The sequence below is a fragment of the Lacerta agilis genome, chromosome 14 (genome assembly GCF_009819535.1).
Source record: "Lacerta agilis isolate rLacAgi1 chromosome 14, rLacAgi1.pri, whole genome shotgun sequence".
Lineage (NCBI taxonomy): Eukaryota > Metazoa > Chordata > Lepidosauria > Squamata > Lacertidae > Lacerta > Lacerta agilis.
This window is the reverse complement of record NC_046325.1, coordinates 16,460,485-16,481,412: the sequence shown is the minus strand read 5'-3', so window position 1 is coordinate 16,481,412 and position 20,928 is coordinate 16,460,485. Positions and strand designations below refer to the sequence as shown.

At 40.6% G+C, this 20,928-nt stretch overlaps 1 protein-coding gene across 3 annotated transcripts; it reads left to right on the top strand.

Moving 5' to 3' along the window:
• Positions 1-594: 594 nt before the first annotated feature.
• SYNGR4 (synaptogyrin 4) lies at positions 595-19,092 on the top strand. 3 transcript variants are annotated; one of them, XM_033171256.1, is made up of 5 exons: positions 595-788; positions 2,887-3,028; positions 4,712-4,949; positions 10,142-10,278; positions 18,832-19,092. In XM_033171256.1, exons 2-5 carry the CDS (start codon positions 2,933-2,935, stop codon positions 19,048-19,050), a joined length of 690 nt encoding a protein of 229 aa, XP_033027147.1. In that variant the 5' UTR covers positions 595-788; positions 2,887-2,932; the 3' UTR covers positions 19,051-19,092. The 3 variants fall into 3 exon arrangements, with proteins under 3 accessions (XP_033027147.1, XP_033027148.1, XP_033027149.1); XM_033171257.1 differs by having other exon boundaries at positions 596-776; XM_033171258.1 differs by lacking the exon at positions 595-788 and adding an exon at positions 809-882.
• The last annotated feature ends 1,836 nt before the right edge of the window (positions 19,093-20,928 follow it).

The window sequence follows — 20,928 nt, the reverse complement described above, 5'->3', positions numbered from 1 at the left end:
CAAGCGCATTAGCGCATTTGACTTCAGCTCTCCTGTACGTCAGACGCTTGCTTAGCTGTTCAGCACTGTGCTCGCGAGTTTATGCTACAGATCTAGAAATTTGTAGAAGGGTATCATGCACAGGGTTTGTGGGCGACAAATGAACTGTTTTTTCACTCCCATTTCCTACACAGTTTTATACAGTACAAGAGTTTTAGCCTATCATTTCTATGATTCAGAGCGACGCCTTTCTACGCCGGCAAAAGGCAGATTTCCTTGCATTTTTTAACTAGAACGACGATCATTTCATCACTCCAACCCTTTCTCTATAACCTCTTATCTCCATGACAGAGTCACGGTCCACGTTACGGTCGGGCAAAAGAATCCTTCAACTTCAGAAACACGCAGGCGCAGAGAATCGTTCTCTTCCCCCCCCCCTCTCCTTTGCTAAACTGAGTGCGAAACACGTACTCGTTCCTTTTCCCCCCGCCTCCACTTTTCGGGCTGCCGGTGCAAACTGCGCACGCGCAGCTTTGCCTGCCGTCTGCTCCCGCATACGGAATTGTAGGACCCTCGCGCACGCCGTCGCGCGCTCCTTTGGCGTCCCACCCTATACCAACCGTTCTTTTCCAACTGCCTTGCTGAGGAGGCGGCTGTCCGACCAGTCAGGCTTCGAGTTCCCTCACACGCTCTATTTGCTTTCCCCACCCTCCGTGCGCGGGGGCGCAAAAGCACATCACAAAGGGGCCCAAAAGGCGGGAAAATAACCTCTAAGGGAGTTTCTGAAGGGGAGGGAGGTGAGGAAGAAGGTGGGTTTATGAAGGATTTTTTTTTTTAAAAAAAGAGGAACTGATATGTGGTAATACAGCGAGTTCCTCATCAGTTTTTGAGGAGGCTCAAGTGGTCAGTCCCGTGATGCCAAGGAGCATATTTTTTTATTCCTGTCAGAAAGGGCCATAATTGGGCTTTCATAATATCTCCTCACACCAATCCTGGGTAATAGTTTAGGTTGAAAGATATAGGCACTCTTGCAAAGCAATCCTGTGAGATTAATAGCCAAGCAGGGATTTGAGCCCATGTCTCCTTATCTAAACCCAACACTCATTAAGCATGCTGGCTCATGCTTTTGATGGAAATGGCCTCAATGAGTTTCATATTTACCAATGAGCGTTTTAAGATACAGGCCACTTTCTTACTTGCCCCACTACTGTGATGCATGGGAAATGTCCAAGTAGATAAGTTCTGATTTTGTTAATGGTGAAGGGAAAAGGGTCAAAGGATACAGCCAGGTTCACACCAAACCTATTTTGATGAGAAACAGCAAGAAATAAGCTGCAGGCATGCTCTCTATGGCGGGGGTCAGGGAATGTATCCATGCAATGTTTCGTTCTGTTTGTATAAGATGTGTGAAGCAGAAAATATAAAATACAGGAAAGAAGTCAAAATATTTCTCAAGAGTTTCGTTTACTTGCTTGGAAAATCAATACATTAATTATGTGCAGGAAACAAAGGCAAAAACTGGGGGAACAGTTGTCTGCCATACAAAACAACTTCAACAATTTTTGATCAGTGCTAGTTTGGCCACTGGGGCTTCATGATGGTGCGACGTGCTGTGCAATAAGCTATTGCCCATGATTTTACCGAATAATTTCAAGAAGCTTGCTCAGATTCATTTTGTAAAATATAACTGGGGTAAATTTGGAGAAATGTTATTCAAGCCCATAATGCTTGTGCAATGCATGGGTAGTTCCAGTAGCCTACATTAGGCCTGGAGCACATTAGGTCCAGTCATGTCCGACTCTGGGGTTGTGGTGTTCATCTCGCGTTACTGGCTGAGGGAGCCGGCGCACAGCTTCCAGGTCATGTGGCCAGCATGACTAAGCCGCTTCTGGTGAACCAGAGCAGTGCACGGAAACGTCGTTTACCTTACCCCCAGAGCAGTACCTATTTATCTACTTGCACTTTGATGTGCTTTCAAACTGCTAGGTGGGCAGGAGCTGGGACCGAGCAACAGGAGCTCACCCTGTCGCAGGGATTCGAACCGCTGACCTTCTGATCAGCAAGCCCTAGGCTCTGTGGTTTAACCCACAGCGCCACCCGCGTCCCCAGCAGAGCACATATTAGATTGCTCTAATCAAAAATGTTCATAGCGTGTCCATAATTTAGGCAATTATTTAAAGAGTAATTATCTCAGAAGGATTGCCATATGATGCTTGTGGAATCAAAAGACAGCAAGTATCAAAGTTTGGAATTCAATGTCGTGCTTTTCCAGTCAATTCCATCTGTGCAACACCCCCCCCCCCATTCTGCTGTGTGTTGTTCTGGGGGTTCTCCCTAACTTCCCCCAGAACCAATTTCAGGGGGTGGAGGGGAGGGGAGAAGGGAAAGCCCTGTTGTGCTAGTGGAAGCTCTTGCACAGGATTTCCACTAAGGGCCTGGTTAGGTGAATCCTTTCCAAGATTTGTTCTCATAGTTATCACTGAAAAAAATGCAAATTTCTCACTACTGCAATTTCAGGGATATATATATATGGCAATTAAATATAGTTCTGGTCAGTCTCATCCCAATGCACTATTACTTATTGCTTCATTAAGGTTTCCCAACCAATATTATGAGCTTTTAAAAAAGCAAATGAAGCATTGCCTTAATCTTTACAAAACTTCAACTTCATATCAGTTAAGATTATACATTTGCTTTGCTTCTTGTTAAATTCTAATGTAAACAAATGTAGATAAGAAATTTATTAAGTTAATTTTATTGGCTTTACAGTGCTTTTGGCATGACAGTGGTGAAATACTCACCTTAGAGTTTGGTGATTGGGTTGCTAGGTAGAAACTTAGTAGTGTTTTCCTTGCTCATGCTTCTTTTCTAATCTATTTCATGTTTCCCAACTTCTGTTTCCAGCAGCTCTCAAAATCCATCTTTGTTCCAGTGACAAAAAGGAAACTACAGAATGAGGAAAGTGATTACAACTTTGCGGGAATTCTCAGACCATGACCTGGTGCACTTCTTCATAAGACCTCAGATCATTGCTCGGATGCTGGCAGGGGTGAGAAAAAAGTACAACAAAATCAAACACCGGTTCCATTACTTCTAAAATCAGGATCATATTTAGACATTGATTTGGTTTTGAATCAAAACAATGCCTCCAGAATTACTTTCATATTTTTTTTCTATTACAAACTATGAAATTCCAAAGAACATATCCCAGTACAACATGCATTGTTTGGACATCACCAGACACTTTCTGGGGTATTTATGCAAAGGTTGCCCTATACCTGTGGAATATGCAGGTGTAAAATGCACCAACACCAACTTGCGCTCACACACACACGCCCTCCATCTACACAAAAGATGTACACAATTTTTGTTACCAACTAAGATCCAGTTCTTTGGTTTTATAAGCAGGGCAGCTTTTCCTAACCACATGACTAGATTGCCTTTGCAAGCTTGAATGAAGCACTGAACTCAAGTTTCTCAGCTCTCACATTTTATCTGAGACTCACATGGATAGGAGCAGGGGAGCTGCTGATATTATTTTCTGTCTCATTGAATCTCATTTTAGCATGAGGTATGAACCAGGAGTCCTGATTTCAAGCACACTGGTCAATTTCTAAATAAGCTAACTTCAAACCATAGGTTATGAAGCTGATTTACTAAACAAGCTGGGGTTTGTTTTAAATCAGAATTCCTTATTTGTACACAACACTAAGCCAAGATTCAGTGAAACTGATACTAAACTTGGCAGCTCTCCCCTCAGCTGTGGGGGAGTACAGGAGTCTGGTTTTTCACTCAGGTTTGCTAAGTCTTATTCAAGTTGCACTAAACCATGCAAATGTAGCCCATGTTCTTCCATCAACCTCATTTACAGTACAATTTCCATTAAATGAACCAGAGTTATCTACCTATTGTGTTCCCATGGGCGTAGCCAGGTTCTTTTGGGGGGGGGGGCAGAACTGACATGATTGGTTAGTTAGTTAAGTATTTTTGTTGTTTTACTTGGTAGGGGGAGCAGCTGCCCCCCTTGGGTAAGCCTACCTGTATGTGTGTTCCCCGTGATAGTTTTGGTTTGTGTAAGGAGTTTATACAAATCTCTGACTTTTGTATATTTTCTATTCTATTAGTAAGAGTGATGTTGGTACTACTTCCATTGTTATTTTAAATAGTAACCAGCCCCCAGCATCTAGGCAGTGTAATATGTTTTGGATTTGTCTCTAAATTCAAAAGCTTTATATGAACAGCATGATTATTTCCCAAAAATGTAAACAAAAACTGCCAAAGCCTGCTGAGAACCTGAGAATTTCACTTGAGATACATGTGGGCCATAGATAGGAAGAGCAGAGAACTAGACTTAGTCATAGCTCATGTTATGGCCGCTGCAGGTTACGTCTTTTTAGGTTGTGCTCTGCGCCAAACCCGGAAGTACCAATACGGGTTACTTCCAGGTTTCAGAGCATGCGCAGAAGTGCGTCACGCGTGTGTGCAGACGCAGCGCTGCAGGATACGAACGCTGTGGGTTGCGGACGTACCTCCATCATGGATTATGTCCGTAACCCGAGCATCCACTGTACTCATCTTCATCTCAATGCATACACTATGGGATTTGATTACTGGAGAGGACACAAAGACAAGAGGGGTTGATTGTAAATATAGGCAAGAGATTTACATGAGAAATAATAAGGTATCTCAACAACAATCATACTTAACTCTTTCTTGCTTTCGCCCTTCCCAGGTTTTATCCCTGACTATCTTTGCCTCCTTGGTGACTGAAGGTTATCAGAACCTGACAAATTCTTCCCAACTACACTGTGTTTTGAATGATAATGGGACAGCCTGCTGCTACGGCATCACAGTTGGCATACTTGCTTTCCTCCAGTGTCTTCTCTTTTTGGGTTTTGATGTCTACGAACCTTCCATTACAACTCACAAATTCAAATATACCATTCTTGTCCTGGATGTCACCTTCTCCAGTGAGTTGACTTCCTTTCTTCCAAAGCCATGGGATAGAGTTTTGATATATGTGATTAGTAGATTGGTGAAGCCCTGACACAACCAGATACAAAGCCAGCATAATCATATATTCTAACCCCTGTTGTGTCCCAAAACTAGCTTACATCACTGTAGCCATTATTTACTGTACCTCCTACCACCACTTCTTGTGTCTCAGCAAACCAACCAGCAGTTTCCCCAATCACCCTTCAGTTGCTTTCCCACTTATCCCACTGCAGCTCTTTGTCAGTTGATAGTGTTTGGTACTCAGCTTTACCTGTCCCAACTGCCAAGGTGGTGGAGCCAAAGTGACAGACCTAATTATAAGATGCCATTCTGAAGGCACTATAGCTTGTTTCCTATATAAATCAACTCAGTTATTGAAATCTGCTCCATAGACCCTGCTTTGGGTCCCTTTGCTGTTAAAAGTGCAGGGGGCGGGGGGCTCATCTAAGACCTCCTTAGTGAGAGGGGGGGGGGAACTAAGATCCAAATTATTCTACATTCACTTTTATCAATATGTAGTATGTATCAATATGTACATACACATTTTCTGTAAGAAGCAGAAGCTATCTATGGGTGGGTTACTCCTTCCATTTTCTGGGTAGACAAGGCTATATACTGTAAATATCTTCAAGCTTATTTGTTTGGTGAGAGGAGATCTACCATTTCCAGTCCTGTCTGCAACAATGAACTTCCAGGTGGTTGCTATTTTGCAGTGGGATTCACTTGCATATCTACAAATTCAGTTTGTGCAAGTAAAATGGATTTTGTGCTCTTATGCAGTAAACCTGCTTTTTAAAAAAAATCCAAAACTTTCTCGGTTAATGGAAGTGATGGGAAAACAAACTAGAAAATGTAAGGTAACAGTTGCTTGATACAGTAGTATAATCTCCCTCCAAACAAATCAGAATGAATGAAACACACAAGAGATACATTAAACAAAAAAGTATATTAAAATAACACATTAAAAATACCCCACTACCACAGTTGTCTTATACTCCTTTCCCCATCTCTTTAATAACAGTCCCTCACATATGTGCCTTACCCTAGCAGCATTTTTTTGCACAGGTTTCCACTTTTCCCCACTCCCACACAGAATTATCAGAATTGCATGTCAATGCTTAACTACATCTGCAGGAGATTGAGGTGTTGAGGTACTCTGCCATCATATTCAGGTAGGGAAGGGGAGGAGTACCTCTGTGAAACCCTAGAGAGCTGCTAGTAGAAATCCTGAGCTGGATGAATAAATGGTCTTGGTGGGAAACCTAAGGCCAGGGAGCCAAATCCAGGCCACAACCCTCACTAGCCCTGTTCTGCACCCTCAAGTGTTTTTGCCTGGCTGGAATGTGCGTGTCCATGAACCTATAGTGCTTTTCACTTCCCTGGGTGGTGGGTAGAGAAGTATGTATATGTGTAAATAGTTAACTTGTGTGTGGTTGAAATGTAGACTATTGTACTAAGGCAAGGGAAGAATCACATATGTTACTCTGGCCACTTTTTGCCTTTGTCCCCAGTCCCCACTCACAACTGGTCCCAAAGGTTGCCCATGAGGGAATGTGGCTATTGTAGGCTACTACAAAAGGTTCCTTTAAAATATGTGAAAGAATCCATGCTGCTGATCCATGTTGCTGCTGGGCACACTGACTGCCTTCTTTTATACTGATTGAGTATTGTATTGCCTTCTTGTACCTCTGCCTGTTGTTTCATTTCTTAATGAGTCAATCCCTGTGCTGGGGAGCTCACAAAAGACAACAGACAAAACATGGAGACAGACAAGGAAACAATAAGAAAATACCAGTTCCATGCAAAATGCTGTCATTTCCACATGCTGTCTTATCTGTTGCTGTCAGACTTATTGCACAAGCACGATCACAGAAAATGAGTGCTTCAAGTAGGGCAATGAGTTGGCATTATATATCTGAATGAAACATTTTTCAGGCCCTGGCTTTTGGCAACTCATCAGTGCTCAATACAGCTCCAGAAATGCCACAGCCATCTCATCTTTTTTTTTTTTTTTTGCCTTCCATCTGTACTGCCTGTCAAAGATCTCCACACCTTCTGTCAGATTAAGCTATTGAGTACATTGCCTTCCCGCCCCACTAGGCATTCATTTTAGGCCCTCTTTATCCCTAGAATATATATTGATCAAATTAATTACTTTTGCCCTATATGTTGTTCTGTGCCAGTACAAATCTAGCATAGTTTCTTTATCTCGGAACCAAAGAATAAAGTTGAGTTCACTGAAATGGAAAGGTAGCATAGTTAAACCACATCAAAAGGAAATACATTTTACTATGCAAACATAAAATCCAGGAAAAGAAAGGTCAGATGTTTTGGTGATTTTCTCAGGAGTGCAATAGATAATACTACCAAATTTGTGAGGAAGAGCAATACATTCTTTTGCCTCTGTGTTTAAAGCCATATCTCTAATAATTAAAGATTAGTAGAGGCCAGATTATCCCACACCTGCTTATTATCGGGCTCTTGCCTCTAAAACATTTGGCACAAGTCTTATTTGAGAAAGGATGTTTGGCTGGCTGGACCATAAACAAAGCTGATGCAATCTGGCAGCTTTCCTTTTCTCCCTTATTGTTCATCAGCTACAAAGGCAAAAGCTCCTTTTAATACACCTGTCAATTGTGCAGTGTTTGTTTTAGGGAATGATTGCCCTTCTGATCCCTGAAGGCAGTTGGTTTATCCATGAATGCAGGAGCTTTTATTAAATTTAGACTTTGCTGACTTAGTTCTGAAGCTGCTATAATGCTGCTGCTTCTGCAGTTTAGAGCCACCTTCTCAATTTCTCACTATGAGATTGGTCAGATTCTGGAATGTAACAAGAGCCCAGCTGGAACAAATAAAAGGCCCATCTAATCCAGCACCCTGTTCTCGCAGTAGCAGCCTATGGGAATCCCACAAGCAGGATGAGTGCAGCTGTGCTCTCCTACCTTGTGCACTCTAGCAGCTGATATTCAGAGGCATGCTGCCCAATAATGCAGGTAGTTCAGTCGCCATGGCTAGTAGCCATTGATAGAGGTCTTATTTGTCATGAATTTGTCTAAACCTCTTCCAAAGCCATTGAAGTTGGTGGCCATTGCTACATTTTGTGGTAGTGAAGCACACTATGAGATATGTAAAAAAAAAAAAAAATACTTCCTTTTGTTTGTCCTGCTGAATCTTCCTACATTCAGTTTCATTGGATGACTTTAGGTTCTTGTATTATAGGGTGGGGGACTTCTCTCTATCCACTTTCTTCATGTAATGCATAATTTTATACATCTCTATCATGTCCCCCATACTTTTTTCCAGCCTCATGATAGTTTTGGTTCCCCAAAGCTTTTCCAACACTGGAATATACTTTTTGAAGTGCACCAAGCAAAACTGTACATAATATTCATAGTGTGGTCACACTTGTATCACAGCACTACATATAATATTTATGATTTTTTTTTCAATCCCTTTCCTAATGTTCCCCAACATTGAATGTGCCTTTTTCACAGCTACTGAACACTGAGGTGACATTTTCATTGAGCTGTTCATCATTACTCTGAAGATCTCTTTCCTGGTCAGTTACCAGTCACCACCAATTCAGTTTCCATACATCTTTATGTGAAGTAAGGATTTTTTGTCCCAGTGTGCATCACTTAAACTACTTTACTTTGAATTGCCATGGTAATAGTTATTTAGTTATTATTTTATTTACTACATTTATATACCACCTTTTTCTTCCAGGGAGCTCAAAGTGGTGAACATGGCTCTCCTCCTCCCCATTTCATCCTCACAACAACCCTGTGAGGTAGGTTAGGCTGAGAGGCAGTGACTGGCCCAAGGTTACCCAGTGAGCTTCATGGCTGAGTGGGGATTTTAACCCTGCTCTCCCAGGTCATAGCTCTACACTTTAACCATTACACCATTCAGAGAATTTGGAGAGATTATTTTGGAGCTCCTTATAATCCATTTTTGTTCTTACTACTCTGAACAAGCGGGTGTCATCAGCAAATGGGGCCACCTCACTGCTAGCCTCTAACTGCAGTTCATTCATGAATAAGTTGAAAAGCACCAGTCCCAGTATAACTTTTTGGGGACCCTACTTTATGCATCTCTTCAATGATTGAACTATCCATTTATTCCTGCTCTCCATGTCATGTTCCTACTGATCCAAACAGGTCTTACAGTCTGCTTATTGCTAAGCTTACTTGGTGAGGGACTTTAACAAAAGGTTTTTGTACATGACGTCTACTTGACAAACCTCAAACAGCTTTGTGTGTTGTTTTTGTTTTACAATCAAGCAATATATAAATTTTATGAAAATAAATAAATAAATAATCTCTATCCATATGCTTATTGACATTCTTAAAGAACTCTAAAATGTTGGTTAGACTAGAGGGAACTTACATTTATGAAAGCCATGCTGGTTCTTATTTGGCAACACTTGTTTTTTATAAGCTTCTATCTTTAATAATATTTTCTACCAGTTTTTCTGGAAAAAATGTTAGCCTAACCAGTCTGTAATTTCCATGGTCCTCTCTGGATTCCTTTTTTTAAAAAATTGGGGTTACATTGCCCATTTCTCAGGGTTGCCATATGTCCTCTTTTTCCAGGACGTGGACTCTTTTTAGAGTCGTCATAGTGAGGCATAGCTAAAAGTAAAGGTAAAGGGACCCCTGAACATTAGGTCCAGTCGCAGATGACTCTGGGGTTGCGACGCTCATCTCGCTTTACTGGCCAAGGGAGCCGGCGTTTGTCCGCAGACAGCTTCCGAGTCACGTGGCCAGCATGACTAAGTCACTTCTGGCGAACCAGAGCAGCGCACGGAAACGCCATTTACCTTCCCGCTGGAGCGGTACCTATTTATCTACTTGCACTTTGATGTGCTTTTGAACTGCTAGGTTGGCAGGAGATAGTTAAAAGTAGAAGTTGGCAAATGTATCCTCTTTTTGCTCTACAAAATGTGGCAACCCTAGATTTGCTATATTTTACAACAAATATATCCAGAGAGAAGAACTTTTATCAGTTAGTTAGAAAGAACAGAGCAGTACTGTGAACACCAGAGGCTACTGAACCTCATATTATCTTATTCACCAGTTAGCACAAAAAGTCTTGCTCTAAAATGAAGCTTCATTTCAGTTTTTAACTGTTTGTATCACATTCTAACCTCTTATTTTCTCCTCAGTTATCTGGACATGCCTGTGGTTTGTTGGGTTCTGCTTCCTAGCCAATCAGTGGATCAGATCGACAAGCCACTATCTGCTGGGAACTGGTGCTGCCCGAACCAGCATCACCTTTGCCGTCCTTTCCGTTCCATGCTGGGTGAGTCAGTCAAGTACTCCCCTTTTATTTCAGAGTAAGGAGAAAGCCTGCCGAGTCCCTCCCTGCAGAGTATCAAGGGGGGTCCCTCCCTGCAGAGTATCAATAGAAAATACAAATCCATCTTATCAAAGCCAAAGTTGATCCCTTCCAAGAAGCAGGTGGCACATACCCTAGTTATTTAAGGAGATAAGGGTGATGCCATAAGGGGCACTATTTTTCCTTCTATATAGAGAATGTTATTTATTTTTTCTGAAATGTCGTATATTAAGCCTAATCCTCTTTAGCATGTACACGTAATTTTTTTAACCAGAGAGTGTTTGCTTACAAATCAAGAAACAGGCAGTGAAGCTACATTTTAACTGGCATGAAGTAGCTTATAACAAGACATAAAAGTCCTTTCTGGGGAGGATAGGTAGGTGGCTAGACAAAGTTCAGTTGATACTGAGAAAGTGAACTCAGGGCAGAGTCAGGCCTAGGCCAGGCCAGTTGTCTTTTGCTAATTGCAGCCTCCAGTTGTGGGTCCTTGGCAGTGGAAGTGCTTCTCTGAGACAGGTGTGTCTGTCGTCCAAAGGTGTTCTCTGCAGTGGTTGCTGGTATGTTTGGCATATGGCAGTGTAAAATATGTGAGAATGTTGCACATACTACTTCCTGGAGTGCAAGGCCTAATCCCTTTAAGCATATACAGGTATACTAAAACTGCATTAAGGCAAACTAGTGCTGTATTACTGCTTAAATGCACTCAGTTTAGAGTTTGTGCATTAGAATGGCCGCCAAATTGATGCACAGTGGCAGAAGAACATTTCAAATTATTCCCAGGAAATGAGAGAAAAAAGAGTAGTTAAGTGTGTGTTGGTCTAACGTCAGCTTTTGGTAACATTGACATTTTTAGAACCATAGAGCAGACAATTCAAATTAGCAGTTCATTGACTGGAATAGCAAATGTAAGAAACAAGACAAATAGATTGTTAGCAGTTAATCCAAGAAAAAAATCTTGAAGCAAAAAAAAAATTAGGATTATGCAGGTCAGAAAGTTCCAAGTTTCTGTCACTGGCCGCCAAGGCAATGTAAAGAAGCTAATCTTTCCTGACATTTCCTCCCTCAGAATCATTTGATTAGAGATGTACTTAATTACAAGTGTTGCTAATAGAAACCCACTGCTTAAAATGGCTAGAGAAGCTGGTGAATTATAGCCACAGCAGCAGTAGCACCATTTTCTTTTAACTCTTAATTGATAGCAAGATTTACTGTTTCAATCCAGCTTTGGGGTTAAATGCACCATAAATTGGCCATAAAATTAAAATACATTGGAATGGCATTAAGCATGGCACCACTTGCAAGTAAAAAATAAGTAAATAAATAAAACCTTCATTGAAAACTTTCATTTTTCAAATAAGTAATATAGTTTTAAAAAATCAGGATCAAGAATGAACTTCAGTGTGCAGTGCATAATACCTACAAGAAAGGAGTGTGTGTTGTCTATTTGACCCCACAGTTGTTGGTTTTTTAAATGTTCCATTAGCATACAAAATAGAAAATTCTTTCCAGTAGCACCTTAGAGACCAACTGAGTTTGTTCTTGGTATGAGCTTTCGTTGGCTATGTTTCTTGATTCAATCAGGGTTTGTTAAACTCCAGGTCCAAGTCTACTACAAAGCTACATCTTTCATCCCATTCACTGCATTGTTGGTTGTTCAGTTGCTAAAGAATGCAGGCATTTAAATAGGCATTATCTTCTGTATTTGAAGGGAACACTATTGGCCACAATTTGATTATGATTTTTAATGTTAAATGCAGCCCATCTGGTTACACCAAGACTTGTCTTAGGATTTGATTTGTTGTCTGAGATAGCTGTATCTATGGATTTAAGAAAGGTGGATCACTGTCATTCCTTTACTTGGCAGATACCTTACAAATGTCAAATCTTTTTGAAAACCAAAAATGCTGCTGTTGATATTTCTTGATTTATGGGCAAGGAATAGAACCCTGCACATGTAGGAATTCTGTATGTGTGAAGGAATATGGAATGGGCCACACACTTCACTTTATATAATCTCAAGCACACAAATGTGTCTCAGTGCATGGGAGAAAGCTTGGTTTGCAACTTTTCTGCAGAACGCAGTTTTCACAATTAACTGTGTTGTATGAGCCAGGTGCTACCTTAATGCCATTTGCTGGTTCCTTGCTCTGAAGTATGTGTGTGCTTGTCAAAGAAGAATTATTGTAATATACAGTTACGGTACTGACTCACACTTGCGTTCATGAAAGGGTTAACCTGAGCTCATGTTGCCAGTGGGGGTAGAGCTTAGCCCCATTCCTTTCCCCCCCAACTTTCTCTTTCTGCTTTGTGGAACAAGCAAGAAGCCATGGTTCCCAGTTGCAAAAAAACCAAGTGAACAGAATCTCTCTAAAAATGGATTTATAAAGCCTGCATCTTTCAAATATAACCAAGTTTTAATGTACTTTGAGCCATTGTGCTCACTCTGCTACAAGACAGTATGGATCTCTCTTCCAAACCTCTATCTCTAACAGAAACCCTCCGCCCCAACCAATGTTCATCACTATCTGAGAACGGGCCATCTGAATGGACCCACTACCCTTACAAGGGGAAATTGCTGCTACCAGTCCAACTTCACCAAATAATGGTCCGACCATGGCAAGGGAGTGCATTGCACCCCCTCCTACCTTCAGACCATCCCTCAAATCACATGGGGAAAAGACAACATCAAAGGTTGTCCTGTCCAGTACAGTACAGTACAGTACAGTATGTTGGACCAATGGTCATTTGAGACAGCCCCATGGTTGTGAGAGAGGCCATGAAGTCCCATGCCAGCTCAACAGTAGCCTTCGCTTGGATGTTGAAGTCACTCAGAAGTATTCTCTAGGGTCCTCCAAAAACGTGGATCTAGAAAACCTGGTATTTGTGGCCCTAGAAGATTAGGAGGAATATCATAGGCAACTAATCCTTCCAAAAGATATATAGCAAGTATATGTACATATAATAACTAAAATTATGATGCAGGTAGAACAGTTTGTGTCACTTTGATTAGGAAACAGTTCCTTGCTGCTGGTATCTGAAGTTTTTGGTTCTTAATTAATGGAATCCAGCCCATATTCTAAGCCTGATAAAGTTTACATATGGGGTGCCTAGTATTTAGAGCACATAAAGAGAATAGAAAGCTCTTGCCTACTCTGCTTTAGTCTTGAGGACTCAATACATTTCTACCAATTTTAGTAGTGAAGAAAACTGCCTCAGGACTGAGCTCTTTGGTGCATGTTTATTCCTTCATTCCTTGTGGAACTGAGTGACTCACACTTCCCATCAACAAGCTGTAGAATTAATCAGGAGGAGCCTTCATATAGAAGCAGTTGCAGCAGACCTTCATTTACAATCTGGCACAGAATGAGTCCAAGCAATTCAAGACTCAGTCCAGCCTGCGGCTGGAGTTTGTAAGATCTGGAAGGCTGAGCAGCTAACAAAGATTTTAACTCCAGCAGGGACCATTGGTAATGTCTAACCTGACCCCCTGTCAAGCATAGGGCAATTGAATTCCCTCTGCTAACCGCAGCAGCCCACTAAGTAGAATTTGCAGAAAGCACACCTTTGACCAAAGTCGTATTTTACAACTGCAGTGAGAAACTGGAGGATTTGCAGTCAGTTTTTTAAATCAATAATGAGGAGAGGTGATCACAATACCAGTAGATTTAAGGACAGTTACCAAAACACTGAAAACAGAGTTCCCCGTTTTGAATCTTTTTACAGTGGAAATAGAAAATTTCATTTTAAATTATTTGTTTTCCAAGAAAAATCAAACTTGCTTATTTTTATAAGCTTTTATTAATACTTTTTATTGAGTTATATTGCAAATACATACAAATAAAAACTTTTAAACGTGAAAAGAAAAAAGATTTTAAAAGCTTACAAAAAACAAAAAAAGAAAAGCAGACATTTAAATAAATTACATAAACGAATTGTCAGGGAACTGCCACCTGGCCCACTGAGGGGACCGGAGGGACTGTTGGGATACAGGAAGTCCCAACGCCAACTGAGCAGCAGTACCTCTTCCAGCATGAAAAGCAGCCACACCTCCAGTGGGGAGGAAAGAGAAGGGGCCAGCCTGGCGAGCAGAGGGCTTGGGGATGCTACGGAGAGCCCCAGCGCCTCATCCAGCCAGGAGCAGCAAACAGGGAGTCTGGTGGGGAGAGGGCTTGGGGAAGCTACAGAGACCCTGCGCTCACCTCGCCCAGCTGGTCAGGAGGGAGGCACACCATTTCCGTCGCCCCAATTGCGCAGAGGAGTGAAACGCAAAGAGGGTAGGAGGAGACTTGGGGTGCCGAAGTTCTTATGCTGGGGAAAGAGCTGGAAGGGGCCACACCCGGATTCTGCCAGTGACTGAGACAGACATGTACCTTGTAGCTCTGCACTGTAAATAGTTTGCACAATAAACCTGTAAACAGACAGGTTGGGCTCCTGCCTCGTTACTCATGAGACACCACCACACAGGCCTCACACTAATACAATTAAATCTTAATGAAGATAAGAAAAAATCATAGATGGAACAGCGTTCATTCATTCATTATTAAACTAAGACTTTGCAAACCAAATACATACACTTTAAACAGTTACCTCTTACATATCATCTGTTTTCCTAAGAAGCTAACACTTCTTAGGTATTTTATTTTTCATATTCTTTGGACTTCCATCAGTCTCACGACAGTTCATTATTCCTAATTAAACCAAACTTATCTGTATTTCAGTACATCCCTCATCTTGGTATCAGGGAGCTTTTTACCTTTGCAGGGTTATTCTAGACACAACCAGACCTTCACTGCTGAACCTTGACTCATCAGATATTTATTTAGGTACTCCCATTTTTTCTTAACTGTCTTATTTGACTTGTCTCTTATTATATCTGTCAGCTTCGTGAGTTCCAAGTACTTGCTCAGCTTACACAACCATTCCTCTTTGATGGGTATGGGTTCCTCCTTCCAATATTTAGCCACCATTACGCTTGCTGCTGATGTAGCATAGAGAAATAGTCTTATTTTATTTTTAGGGAAATTGTTTGTCAAAATTCCCAAAAGAAATGCTTCAGGGGGTTTTTTTTTGCAAAAGATTTTATTAATACTTATTATAATACACTATATTAAAAAACAAACCTAAAGAAAAGAAGAATGCATAAGTAGATCTTAACTCTTGTTCAACACAGAAAGAGGTAAACCCACCCAGCTCTCACCTGGTTTTCCTCTCTTCTCCCAGCCTTCCATCCTGGGAGATCTTCCCTCCCCTGTCTTGCATACAGGGTCCTTCACCAACCACCCATCACCTTCACCTGCTTGCAATCCCCTCCTTAACCCAGAGTACACAACAAGAAGCAAAAGCACAAAACCAAAGCAAATAATTGGGTTGCCATATTTTGAAGAGCAATAAAGAGGACACATTTGCTGACTTCTACTTTTAACTATGGATCGCTATGATGACTCTCACTTTACATACCCATGAAAAAGAGGACATATGAAAACCATAAGAAAAAGTAACAAAAAGATAAAAGTAATAAAAGAATGAGAAAATAGTAAAGGAATCAAAGATAAAGAAATAAACAGGACTTCCAATTTTCCAACTGTCAGTTGTATGTATAAGAGTTATTTAAAGTACTCAAAATGTTTACTCCAGGCTGGTATCTAACTGTTCCTCCTTCTGCTAGGCGATGTTTTCAGTCTTCGAGTCTGGGCATCTGGAATGCATTGCTTTTTTTCTTTCACACAAAATGTCTAAGAGATTCTCCAATTACTATTACAGATAAAAGTCAACAATAGTCTTCCTCCAGTCCAACATAACAACTTTACCTCCAATACTGAAAAACAATAAATCCTCGATCTTTATTCCCTCAAGAATCTATTCGCTGTGGCCATACACTGAGAAAATGATCCATAGTTATTTACTTATTGTATAATCATTAATTCACACCTACATCTGTATCTTCCCATTACATTTCCCGTTGGCCATGGTTTTCTATTCTACTTCCATTTCCTCTTCCATTCTTTTTCCAAGTGTTCCCAGAGGCTTAATAGCTTTTCCCTCTAATTTTAGTCCAAATTTTAAAACTTTCTTGGGCAAGTATGTTTAAATAATGCTTTTTGTTCTATTTTATTTTCAGCCCTCTTGTGCTGCCTCTTCTTAAGCCACCAGTAGGGTCTTATTTCAGATGTGCCTTTTAACCAGCAAATGGAAAACTTGTCATAATTTGTAGCAGTTTCAGAAGTGGTTGAAGAAAGGGAGGTTTAGCCGATCTTTGCCCTAGGGACTGATCCCTAGGGTTATTAAGTGGTGTTTGGGCAAGATTTTGATTCTTCCATTCCTGGTCACTTACTTGTCCAGGTTCCTTGAAGGTTCCTTCGTCCCACGACGAGACAGCAGCCCTTCCATAGCACTGGAAATTTATCTCTGTTCCCCCAATGGCTATCATTAATCACCATCTAATTATCACTGTTGAAGGAGTTTTACAGGAGACGTCTAATCAGCCATGATTCTGCTCCCGAAGTTCCAGTCCTTCCCCCAAAATTCTAATACTGTATGCTTATTGAGAAGCAAAATAGTACAGCTGTTCTCTTGCTTACCTAACACACTGTACTAGAATACCATTTTGTATTCTGATATTTGCCTTGCTCAACTGTTTACTTCCTCAAGGCTTACCCATACATCCCTTTCAAGCTTCCTTCATCTCCCAAAACCCACTTGCCAGTTCCCTAAGAATATAAGAAGCACTCTGCTGGATCAGACAAATGATTTATCTAATCCAGTATCCCATTTCCCGCAGTGGTCAACAATATGAATTTCTGTAATCTCATTTTAAAGACATTAATTTAGAAGCCATCACATCTTGTGGTAATAAATTCCAAAGTTTATGCATTTGTACAAACAAGTACTTTGCTCTATCCTGAACAATTCAGCTTAATCGGGTGACCTCAAGACACTAGTATAAAAAGGATTTAAAACTTATCTCAAACAACTTTCTTCACACCATGCATAATTTTATACACTTCTCTCATGCCTTCCCTTACTTGCCCTTTTCCAACTCTACAATATACTTTTTGAGATGCCGCGACCAGAAATGTACACAATATTCAAGTGTAGCATTGAAGTATTAGTAGGGAGGTGTTTTATCCCTTTCCTAATGATTCCTAGCATGTACCACCTTTTTCCCAGCTGGAATATTGTGTAGATTTCTAGTTACCACATCTCAAAAAGGATATTGTAAAGCGGGGGAAGGGGGAATGACTAGGGGGTTCTAAAGTTGCAGCAACTCCTTCAGGAATAAAGGTTACCTTTTTAGGATTGTTTTGTTCAGAAAAAGGGTTGTTTTAATTGAGCTATCACCATGACCCCAAAATGTCTTTCCTGGTAAGCCATTGCCAGTTTATATTCAATTTTTTTGCTTGAATGTGAATCACTTTATAGTTGCTTGCATTGAACTGTGCTTGCCATTCTGATGCCCCGTCACCAGGTCTGGAGAGCACCTTTTGGATCTCTTTGTTTTTACCATTCTGAGTAATTTGGGGTCATCCACAAACTTGACTACTTCACTGTTCACCCCATCTCCATGTTATTTATACACAAGTTAAAAAGTACCGGTCTCAATACAGATCCTTAGGGGCTTTCTACATCTCTCCGTGAGACCTGTCCATTTATTCCTATCCTATTCCCTGTTCCTTAACTAGTTACTAATTCATAACTGAGCAAGTCCCCTGATTGCTAAGTTTACTCTGGAGCTTTCAGTGAAGAACTTCTTAAAACCTGAAAATCCAAGTATACAATGAGCACTAGAATCCCCATACTGTAAATATTTTCTTGTTGGCACAAAGAACTCTAAATAGATCAGTGAGATAGGACTTACCTTTGCAGAAATCATGTTGACTCTTCAACTTGTTATTCAATATGCTTGATAATTTTATCTTTAATAATGCTTTCCAGCAATTTCCCCAAAACATATTGTCAGTATGTCTTCCTTTCCGTTCTCCACAACTGGGCAACACTTTCATTTTCAGAAGGAAGCTTTCCTACAGCTAATGGCTTTCATGATTCTGTTTGTTAACCACACTACCATCTTCTTGAAGTTATTGGTACCTTTGTAGTATATGCATTTAAGCCAAGCTTTTATTGTTGAAGATTTGTATAAACTCCCAAGTGCTTTGGAGAGGTCAAACTTTCTTGACTTTTGCTTCAACTTCCATTTTACCCTCCTTTTTAAGACATTTCTTCTTTGAAGTCAAATATTACTTTGCTGGACATTTTTGGCAATTCTTTTTGCATACATGATGAATTTGATAGTGCTGCAGTCAATGTTCCCAATTGGTTGAACACTTAATGTCTTGCACCATATTGTCCTCACAATAGTTACTTTCTAAAGGCCAATACATCTCAAGTCCATGACTGTGTTGTGGTTTTAATCCACATCTTCTGGAGCTAACCAGTGCCCTTCACTTGCTCTCTAAATAGTTTGTGCCATTTTCACAATTGCATACAAGTGCCTGATCCACCACCTATTCTCTCCCACAGGTGTACCTGGCCTATGTGGCTCTGAAAAACCTGCAGGCTGAGCCACCTGTTCCTTACAAGCGGACCTTGGATGAAGGATCTGTTGCATTGACCACCCTTTCATCTTCCACTAGCACTTCCCTTCCCAACAATATGGGTTACCCTGAAAACGTGGGTGTAGCCTCCTATCCATCCACTCCTGTACCCCACCGGCTGACGTTAATGAATACTGATGACTAGGCAATTATTAATTTCACAGTAAATAAAAAGGGGATAGAAAGATAATTTATTGCCAAACATGAACATTTATTTTATATGTGTAAATCTTTTTCTGCTAAATTAGAGCACCATGAAAAATAGGGAGACCAACCACCTCCTAAATACAATAAGGATATGGGGCCACAGCTTCACAAAAGCAGTGGGTGCTCACCCACTCACCGTTCTCATGGTGTAGGCTTGCCCAGCTTCTGCAGCACTAGCTGTTAATTCTAGCCCTTTAAAGCCAGGATTAACTGTAGGAATAGTCCAACACTGCTGCTTCTAGATGAACAACTGCACTACTATGGCAGCAGTGCACATGTGTTGTTTTCCAGTCATAAAAAGCCAAAGATATTACAGCCAGGGGAGATAACAAAAAAGGGAGACAACCTGCATATACAGCTGCCACGCATTTTTTTCTCAACGATATAGCAAAATGCAGCTATTCTGGCTGCCAGTCCCAGCTTTAAGAAATCAAGGAAATAATGAAAACACTGGAGTGACATTTGCCCTCTGCCACTCAGCTGGTGTGCAGCACTTCATATACAGTCCTAGCATTGAACCATTGTACTGGTTCAACACTACTTGTTTAAGCCTTGTGAATGTTTGATGTATGGACTTGTGTGAACAATTTTAGGCCTGAACCAGGCTATAGACAGATACATCCTGAAGCTGTAATTTCCATAGCCATTGCTGCACTTTTGCTAGCTACTGTAATCAAATAGATGCTAGCCCTGAAGGCTGTATCAGTATAGAACCTAATCCAGTAAAGTTTTTCTGTGATTCCGTGAAAGATATAAATGATTAGCTTATATGTGTATGCTGCCACACAGACTCAAATTTACCTAGTAATGACTACTGAATGTTTCAAGTAGCTAGTAGCTTTCTATAGCAAGCAACAGCTCCTTAAATATCACAAATATCTGGAAAACTGGCTATTTATGATAAGCAAAACAGAAACCTAATGACTGCTACTGGATAATCATATTAAAGGTATAGAACTTGAAACATTACCCAGGCCATTCATTGCCCTATGACTAGACACTCAAACTATGGCAACTCTTAGGCTTTACTTCTATTTGAAATAGTTTTCTGCCTTTGACGCTGAAAGAAGTTTGAGGGAAAATGCCATCTTGCTCCTGTGCATGTCTGCTCAGAAATAATTCCAACTGAGTTCAATAAGACTTACTTCCAGTAAAGTATGCATAGGATTGCAGCATGAGTGCAATTTTTCATATATTCCAATTCAAGAAGAGAAATCGTCCATATCCATCTGCATAAATTACAAATGCAGATTTGCATGTGGGTGCATGTCTTCATCTGCAGAGATAGAAGAGCTCCCTCCAAGCAACATGTATGACATGTTAGCATAACATTTCCAATAAAGTAGAAAACTTCTCATACCATTCTTTGCAAGCCAGTAATTCTAATTATTTTCCAAGCTGCTTTCATACATGAGAATTATAGCATTTTTGCTTAAGACTCTAATCTTTACATATTCATACATGGGAGTAAGCCCCACTGAACTTGGCAAGATTTACTTTTCCATCAGCACACTGTAAATCGGTCTACAATGCAAACTGAAAGCTTAAATTGACGAACAAGCTTTCAATTTATCTTCTCTATTCCATCTCACATTAACATTTACATCTGGCCAGAATAACACTAGAGAGGCTCAAAGGCCCCTTTTAGTGTCAGGTGGGGACACATGACATTTTGATTGGCTAAGATAAAAGGGAATTTTGCTGAGACAGCAGCGTCTTTGAGAACCAGAGAAAAGTGGCAACTACAGAAAATGTGTTTTAGCATAACACAAATATTAAGGCTACAATTGTATACCTAACTTAGAAAGCCCCACTA

Bases quoted from the DNA above. Each gene is read 5' to 3' on its own strand.
- SYNGR4 (XM_033171256.1), top strand. From the start codon at position 2,933: ATGAGGAAAGTGATTACAACTTTGCGGGAATTCTCAGACCATGACCTG. The intron at 3,029-4,711 runs GTGAGAAAAAAG...CGCCCTTCCCAG, and splicing joins TTGCTCGGATGCTGGCAGGG to GTTTTATCCCTGACTATCTT. The intron at 10,279-18,831 runs GTGAGTCAGTCA...TCTCTCCCACAG, and splicing joins TCCTTTCCGTTCCATGCTGG to GTGTACCTGGCCTATGTGGC.